Genomic DNA, 9,425 nt, shown 5'->3' on the forward strand with positions numbered 1-9,425 from the left:
GCATGCGCTCGTGTACATGATCAACGCGCACGAGAGAAAGAGAATGTTGGCTCTCTGAAAGGGTGATAGAGGGTGGAGAAAGGAAGGGTGAGGGCGAACGCGAGTACAAACACAGGACGCGAAATAACGAAAGGGAGAGAGAGAGAGAGAGAGAGAGAGAGAGAGAGAGAGAGAGAGAGAGAGAGAGAGAGATGAGTACAAACACAGGACGCGAAATAACGAAAGGGAGAGAGAGAGAGAGGGAGAGAGAGAGAGAGAGAGAGAGAGAGAGAGAGAGAGAGAGAGAGAAAAGAGAGAGAGAGATTCCCTCGGGCGCTCCCGATATTCTGCCCTTCTTCAACATCCGCTTCCGTTCTCCGTCGCGATATGCGCGCTATCGTCGACGCGCTTCCTGCAGGATCCTGCGGCATCCTACGTGTCCCTGTCTGAGACTCTACCGAGCAGGAGCACGGTACTCCTCTCGCTCCAGTGGAGCGGTGACGAGACGAGAGGAGAGAAAGAGAGAGAGAGAGAGAGAGGGATCGGCTCAAGCCCGGCCGACCCAGGAACGCGGCTCGATCGAAAGAGGAAAGTTGACACTCTGTCGGAGGGCTCCGACCGCGATCGCCTCTGAAAACGTTATTGGCCCATATATTCCTAATAGTCTAATAACCTAAACGGTTAAAAGCGACCACCCGATTCTGCACCCCCCCCACCTGCCTTTTCCTTTTTTTTTCTTATGTCGAGATGTGAACTGCGCTCTCTTCTAGTCCTCTATAATCAATAGACGTGCGATAAAAACAATTTGACAATTTTGGCAGCGGCGAGAACGCGAATCGAGATGCTATCAATAACAGTACACTCTATCGTAATCCGGACAGGAAATCGATTCAAATGAGATAATACGGGTTTATTATTATCCCGCGCGGTTCTATTCCAGCGAATCAGAGATACATATATGCATAATGCGATGCAGTTGTACAGCGGTGTCTGATATAATTGTAACAATCTGATGGATATCGTACCGCGAGCAATAGTCGTAAGATCGATGCGAATATAATAACATGGTTTATTATTATCCCCGCGGTTCTACACCGGGGGACGTATATAATATTATACGGTCAGTATATAACGCTGTTTCTCTCGTACAACTAGTGTAACTATAATATATACCTAATATAATGCGATAATATATCGCGAATAACAGGTACAAAAGATCGGCACGATATAATAATACGATTTATTGTTGCATGATCTAATACGCTTTATTATATCCCTCTAGGAATAAGTCACTCTTCGCCGTCTCTGGCATTGAGTTTTAATTAAATACAAGCTCTCGCTCGAATTATTCTTTCGAATGAAATGGTAACTGTCAGCGATAAAAAGATAAGAGATAAAGGTTAGAGAGTACCTTACGCACGACACGTTTTGAGCCTTTGCTGGCGCAATTGCAATTGTTGGCGCAGTTACAAAAATCTCGGAAAGTGAGCCGTACAAATCCCCTAAACGGGCACGCAGTTGACGTTGAAAGAGATCGTCATGTAATTTAAAATTTATTCAGCATCTTTCATCTTCGTTCTCATACATACAAACTGTTTTACATCGACCGAATAAATATGAGGATTATATACAATAATTCAAAGTACGCATCGAGCATCTACATATACATATGTATACATGTATGAAATATGGGAGAAAAATAACGCAGGAAAAAGTAGCTTTGTTATCGGATTGGTTCTTTCTAGGTTTGTGCCTTTTCTCTCACACGTCGGCACACGCTTCCTTTGTATATTAGAAAGTATATACTTTTGAAAATATAATACGAGTCTTTGAAATTTTGAGCAACTCTCTGTACGTATGCAACCGAAGCAACGTGCGGTGGAACTGAGGCATATGGAAAGCGACGTGCTATGTACATACCTCTTTTATGCACTTTGCAAGAAATAGATAAAAACGAGTGTATATATACATGCGCGAAGAAAAATTCCATAGTGACAAGATCGTCCGGCATACCTTTTTCTTTATGCCTTTCTGCTTCGAATTTCTTTACTTTTGCGATGTAAGGTCTCTGTCCTTATCAAATAATGTAATTTAAATTCTAAATTCCTTGTATCGAATCTCGATAAAATATACAAATTGTATATACCATTTATTTTAACAATGAGATCTGAATTATTGTACACATATGGTACTTGATGTACGCTTCCAGAATACATCTTTCATACGTATTTCTTACCATGCGCATTATGTGTGTGTGTGTGTGTGTGTGTGTGTGTGTGTGTGTGTGTGTGTGTGTGTGTGTGTGTGAGTGTGTGTGTGTGTGTGTGTGAGTGTGTGTGTGTGTGTGTGTGAGTGTGTGTGTGTGTGTGTGTGAGTGTGTGTGTGTGTGTGTGTGAGTGTGTGTGTGTGTGTGTGTGAGTGTGTGTGTGTGTGTGTGTGTACTAACAAGTTTTTTACGTCTCCTTCGTATCGCGAATTGTTCGTGTTCGAAAACCCAAGATTTCGGTGACAAAAATTTGATTCACCTCTACATCGCACATCGCACACGAAAGAGACACGTTTTCGACCACGTACGGTCGTATGTGTACGTGAAGTGGCTCTCACGATAACGATGCGGTTGATTGACAATGATTGTTATCGCGAATGCCCCGACATCGATCGAAGCTAGTAGTTCAACTTGATTTTGACGAATTCATGTTGTCGTTGTTCGGTACGGATGTTTTCTTTTTTAGGAAGAGATTTACTATAGTGTGTCGGGATATAATAATTTACGAGGATCTTTCTTTTCTCTTAATACAAATTTTCATAAATTGAAACACCGCGTATATTCACGAAGAGTCAAGTTATATTTTTGCAAAGTATTAGGTGTTAAACTTAATTCCTGCCGTTTTTCGTCTCCAAAATTGATTAGTTTCGAAGGGAAGATGAATGAATACCTTAATCAAAGTAATTTCCTCCATTTTCTACTTTATTAATAATACTTTGATTAAGGTATTTCCCTTCGAAACAAATCAATTTTGGAGACGAAAAACGGCAGGAATTAAGTTTAACACCTAATAGTAGCGATAAAAATTTGCAATTGTTTCTTCACCAATTTCTAATTTCACTAATTCCTCTTTCATTCTGTTTCAGTTTTCTAGATAAGGTAGCCATCGTAAAACAGCCAGATTACACACCCACGGAGCAGGTAATTATTAGTTTCCCTTTCTTTATTATTAGTTTGAAGCCCGTTTCTCTTAATGTTGATAGTGACGGCGTCACTATTAATTTCGAGGTTTCAGGCAATATTCAGGAAACTATTTTTTTTCTCCGTTATAAAAATTGACTTGAAATTACTTGTCGATCTTAGATTCTCGCTTGGCAAAGTCTCATAAAGCGATCCCGCATCTTTATACATGTATATACGTGTATATACTTGTGTGCGTAACTGCACAGTTAGCAGCGTAACGAGTATATGCTTCCGTTTTGTTCCAGGACATCCTGAGGTGTCGAGTCCTCACGTCTGGCATTTTTGAGACGCGGTTTCAGGTCGACAAAGTAAACTTTCAGTAAGTCCCATAATGCGCGATATGCTGTTACCCGCGCGCGTTTTACTTCAATGTCGTGTGGCTATATATAGCCGACGTATTACAGTCACATCGGCCGACGGTAAATATAAACGCAAAGCGACGGCGCGGCGTGCGGCGGCGGCGACGGCGACGGCGGTAGTGGCTAGTGGCGGTGGCGGTGGCGATGGCGGTGGCGGTGGCACGCATCTTAGCCTAGCATCTCTATGTATTAAGCCCACTGCTGGCAAGACTTACACTGTTATAACGTGTAAGCTGAAATCCGTTAACCGCGTTAACGCCTCCGCAACTTTGTAACATTTTCCCTTTTTGCCTTCACTCGCAGGTCACGTACGGCGCCCCACATATTATTTTCTATAGGCCCACCACACCCCTTTGTTGTCGCCTCTCTCGCTCTATGCTCGTGTAGCCGTTTCGCGCGCTTCCAACAAATATAATAATAAATATACTCGTGAGAGAAATTCGTGTATTTGGCTATTTTATTCGCATCGCTTTGAGCGTCTCCTCGAGCGTCTCTTTGAGCGTCTCGAGAAGATCCGTAATGTCTCGTGATGTGCAAATTCTAAAACGGTTGGATCTAGAGAATCTAAAGGATTTTCATCAAACACGTAGGAGTAACAAGTCAAAGTACTTGGGAATGCAATTTATGTCTTTAAGCCTTTTTGCTAGTTAATATTAGTTAATATTAGTTGTAAACGGATAAGAGGGCATTATGGCGTTTTATTTTGATATTTGTGAGCATTTCCCCGGTTTTTTTGCAGTATGTTCGACGTCGGCGGCCAGCGTGACGAAAGAAGAAAATGGATACAGTGTTTCAACGATGTCACAGCGATTATATTCGTCACGGCGTGTAGTAGTTACAATATGGTACTCAGGGAAGACCCTACAAAATTGAGACTCAGGGAGAGTCTCGATCTCTTTAAAAGTATCTGGAACAATCGGTACGCAACATCAATATTACGCCAGGCAAAAATCGATGATATCAATGTTCCTTTTGATTTCGAGGGGTGTTGTTTCTTTCCTCGCAGGTGGCTCCGTACGATCTCGGTAATCCTGTTCCTAAACAAGCAAGATCTATTAGCGGAAAAGGTCAAAGCGGGCAAGCACAAATTGGAGGATTACTTCCCGGAATTCGCGCGATACCAAACACCAGTCGAGCCCGGGATGGCTGCGGATCCCTCGGAAATACCTGACGTCATAAGGGCCAAGTACTTTATAAGAGACGAGTTCCTCGTAAGTATAGTGCACGTAGCACGCCAATTCTTACGTCGATTCTTTCGCGCGATTCGCGATCGCTGCGATCAATGATCTGGCCGCTGCGCTGGCCGCTGGCACATATGTACATATGTTCTGTGACACATATGTTACGTTGTTGCTTGTTTGTCTAGCGCATAAGTACGGCGAGCGGCGACGGCAAGCACTATTGTTACCCACACTTTACGTGCGCCGTCGACACGGAGAACATCAAGAGAGTGTTCAACGATTGCCGGGACATCATCCAGCGAATGCACCTGCGCCAATACGAGCTCTTGTGACTTCGTTCCTGCCGACGTCTTCTGTTATTATTCGTTAATCTGACGGTCACGCTCGTGCTGCACCTTGAGTCGCTGCTGCAGCCAGTGCGAACTGTGAATGAGCGAGAGCGAGCTGTGCCATCAACTATGGCCTCGCGAGGAGGACTCGTTCGAGTTCCATACACCTGGGTATATTCAGGTAACGCGTAGGGCTTCCTCGCCAGTCCAAAAAACGGAAAAACCGAGAAACGGAAAAACCGAAAAACCGAAAAACCGAAAAACCGAAAACCGTGTATAGTCCGAAGGACTATAGACTATAGTACCGCGCGATATAGTTGATCGAGTGCGCGCCAGCGGACCTTGAGGGTGACTCTTCTCCTCGTCAACGAGAGTCGGTATACAGCGATACACATTACACACCGCTCTGCAAGCAACTCTTCGCTGCGTGAGATCTGTCTGAAGCGAGTTCCTTTTCCCTCGCGCGGAGTAAATTTCGCGCCAAGCACCGCAAGCGAGCGAGCGAGCGAGCGAGCAAGGTAGGACGCGAGATGTCCGCGCGTCGACACGTCGGCCGCGCACCGTGTCTCAGTCGTCACGTCGTCAGTTGGAGTGAGTTGGACGAAAGCGAACGAGCGACCCCTCCAAGAGAGAAGCGGGCGTATTTATTCTCGCCATCTAGCCATCTCGCCATCTCGCCATCACTCGCCGACTCTCTTTTCTTTTTAATTCGAAAGAAAGAGTGTGCTGAACACTCGTCGTCGTCCATCCGGACGATGGCGGATCCGAACGATCCGGAAACTCTCTCGCGCGCCGTTCGATCTGTGCGTACTGTGCGTACTGTGAACCATTACCTCGTTAATTTTATTCCTCTCGCATGTGATTCCGCTTCGTGGCGGAACGCGCGAATTCTGTCATAAGCGTGGGCCAACGTCGTCGTCGGATGTGATTCGAGAGACGATCCTTCTCGTTCAACACACTCTTGACGTGAATTATCGTTCGGATCGGATTAGAGTTAAGGACGTTTCTTAAGACTTAGGCGAACCTCTCCGGTAAAAAGGAAAAAAAGAAAAAAAGAAAAAGGAACTTTTATCTTATCGTTTTTTGACTCTCCTCGATCCTTATACTCGTTTCCGAATCTCCACTATACTTTTGCCTCGCTCCCCTCCGTACATCTCGCATAGAATCTCCATGTCTCTTTCGTTTTCTTTCGTTGAGCTTTCGACACTTCCGAATCTCGATTCTTTTTATTATTACATTGGCCCAATCTATAGGAGTCTCAGCCGCGCCCTTTTTACGAGAAGAGTATTTTGTGAGATTTTACAGTATTTCGAAGAGCGTTTTAATTATATAACTATGTATCGAGTATATGTACAGGGTGACCGTCCACGGATTCTCACGATCGGTTTTAACGTACATTTTTTCTTACGATCGAGATCTCTCACGGATATGGATGTTTCCTTTTTTCGCTGTGTGACATATATATGTCTATGTATATGTATATATAGATATATATATATATATGTATATGCCGCAAATGGAATTATTTTTTTAATTTCTCTGTACTTAGGCACGCGTGCTATCCTCGGCAGCAATCGTCTGTATATATCCTAGCCCATGCGCGCGCGCGCACGCGCGACGTAAGAAATGTGCCACGTTCAAGTTCTTCGTTACTATGCACGCAAGTATAATTTCGCGATACGTTGCACGCGCACGGCGTTTCGAGACTTGTGTAAAAGCAATCGTTTTCCTTTTGCCCTCAAGTTCGTATCTCGCTTTCTGAGAAATCCTCGCGCCCCAATGATACGTGGTAACGTGTATAAATTTTTATGCTCTTGATTGACAACAGTCTGGTCATGGTAGATCGTTTTCATGATTCTGCGAAACGAGAATGTGCGAAAAGATCTCGTTGCTTGTACATCGCTACTACAAATGCATACCACTTTCCTCGTCGTCGCTACTTGAACACCCCGTGTGTAGCAAGTCGTTCACCAACTTTCCCTCGATTGTCGTTATACTTTAGTCGAAAATTAACGAAATGCTTGCGCGCTAATGACGTATATACATAGATCAAGCAATGCAACTTCAAGGCAATTAATTAGCAACTATATTTTCACAATCACTTTCCTATTGAAATATGGAAATTAAATATTTTTTCGCTACAATATTTTAAAATAAATAATCACAAATTTATAATATTAATTATATATATAATAATATATTAAAGTGAGAGATGTGTCAAAACAAGTCTGAAAATTTGACATGCATCAAGAGAAGATTGGATTGTTGTACTAATGGAAAGAAATAGCATAATAACGCGAAGAGATAAATAATATTAACAAATAATGTAATCTTGCGATATATTGGACAGAAAAAGAAAAAGAAAAAGATTTCGAGGAATGAGTCTTGGCGCATTTACATTGTCAATTACCGACTTCGTTCTTGTTCTAGAAGAATCGGGAATCCTTGGTCTATGTGCGTATATCATTGTGTGCTTGCGTATCAAGTTGTTAAAAAAGTTGATGCATGTGCGATATAATGTCGCTGGTACGTTCTCCATATGTACATACACATCGTAAGTATATTTCATCGTCGCTTATAAGATTCTGTGAGATTGAAATAGAACAAAAATCCTGTAAAATTGCGCACAACACGCTTTCATCGCATATACACTTTACACGAGTTGTTCGGTTAATTAAATTTTTAGTCATGTATTGACACAATCATCTAGCAACAATCGAGACATTTACAATAAAATTCTAATTTAAATTTATTAATTTATAATGTAAATCGATATCGTGATTGATTTATGCCATATTTTATAGCGACTAATATGATAATAACAAATTTTGATAGATAGTTTATAATCGCAATGCATCTCTATCTTGTTTTCAATGGTCTAAAGAAAAGTTTCGTATATTGTAAACGAAAGATTAATTACTGATTTATCGTGATTATTACATAAATGATAAAAATTTAATCGAAGCGAGTAAAGTTAAAAGATACGAAATGAGCAGGATTTCGAAAGTTTGTGCAGTACACTGTAATACACTCGATTGTTATTTCTGTCTTTCTTTATTAACTATATTTGTTAAACCTGTCTTTGTAATTTTTATAGTTTAATCTGTTTGTTGCAGTGACGCGGAATCGCACAATTGAAATGATTTTAGTTTATCTTTAATATTTAAGGAATCTTGGTCAATTCTTTTTTTTATATAAATACCTATGCAACTCTTTATCTTCTTTTTTATCTCGCTATTTTATTCGCTGACATTAGCACTGTAGATCCTCAAACTACTAAATTAACCTTTCGCGCGATTCTCTTATACTTTTCATCATAACTCGAGACAAGAATATAGGAATCTCGGGGCATTACATAACAGGTATCCATCTGTCGATGTGTCCACAACTACGTAACTGTAACTTGACATACAATATCGACATACGAATAAGTACATGAAGGATGATACCAAAAAGTGTCGACCGTAATCATCGTGAAGCAAAATTTCTCTCTGCGCTTTCCGTCATGTCTTATTTCATTTACTTAAGCAACGAGATAAAGAATTATAGGATTTAATCCGACGAATTTTTTTTCTAGGGTATCTTTGTAATGATGAGAATAAAAATCACTGATTCCGCAATGTTCGACGAAGAGATGAAATAAACTGAATCGTCTTAATGTATACATTTGCATCTGTCGCGCGTATACATATTATTATATAATTACAGACACGAGCCATAATTTCTAATATTATTTATAAGTTCGTAAAATGTTATTTTTATTACGACTAATCGGAAGAGAGAGAATCCGAAAAAGAGGGAAGAATCTCTTTGCGATTATTATTTATCAAACTTTCGTGAAACTGAAATGTTCACATCCGGCACAAAGTCAAATGGAGGCGAATATAACAAGTAATTAGCATATTCATGCCTATCTTTCTTTTCCCTTTCCTCTTTTTCTCCCTTTTTCCATAATAGAAGAGAAGTCTTGCTCCTTCTAAAAGAAGGGTATGCCCTGTTTTCTGATTTCGAGAGGTTTACGTAGCGACGTCGAACGGAAATAAGCGCGTGAGCAGGAGTGTAAATTGAAGCCACGTAATGACGAATTTTTATTGTCCATGCTACTGGCCAGGACAGTATGTACGTATATGTATGTATGTATGTATGTATGTGTGTATTGTGAATATGTGTAGGTATGCGTGACACGCAAGGACAATGTTGCTATTATTCACAGATGACGAAAAAAAATTCATGAGCGTATGATACATCGTTCGTTTGTATGCGTGTATGTAAAAGCGGTGGATGATGCGATGTGCCGAATAAATAGCTGATTTACATGGCCACGACTATATATATATATATATATATA

General features: G+C 41.2%; 1 protein-coding gene across 1 annotated transcript in view; it reads left to right on the plus strand.

The window, feature by feature from the left end:
• Galphas (G protein alpha s subunit) overlaps positions 1–6,124 on the plus strand; it is a 25,609-nt gene extending 19,485 nt beyond the window's left edge. The window contains exons 6-10 of the mRNA XM_018510041.1: positions 3,112–3,166; positions 3,454–3,527; positions 4,307–4,486; positions 4,574–4,778; positions 4,934–6,124. Of these exons, the coding sequence (XP_018365543.1) occupies positions 3,112–3,166; positions 3,454–3,527; positions 4,307–4,486; positions 4,574–4,778; positions 4,934–5,080 (661 nt within the window). The 3' untranslated portion in view covers positions 5,081–6,124. The remainder of the gene's footprint in view (positions 1–3,111; positions 3,167–3,453; positions 3,528–4,306; positions 4,487–4,573; positions 4,779–4,933) is intronic.
• The last annotated feature ends 3,301 nt before the right edge of the window (positions 6,125–9,425 follow it).

Source organism: Trachymyrmex cornetzi, unplaced genomic scaffold (genome assembly GCF_001594075.2).
Source record: "Trachymyrmex cornetzi isolate Tcor2-1 unplaced genomic scaffold, Tcor1.1 scaffold322, whole genome shotgun sequence".
Classification (NCBI taxonomy): Eukaryota; Metazoa; Arthropoda; class Insecta; order Hymenoptera; family Formicidae; genus Trachymyrmex; species Trachymyrmex cornetzi.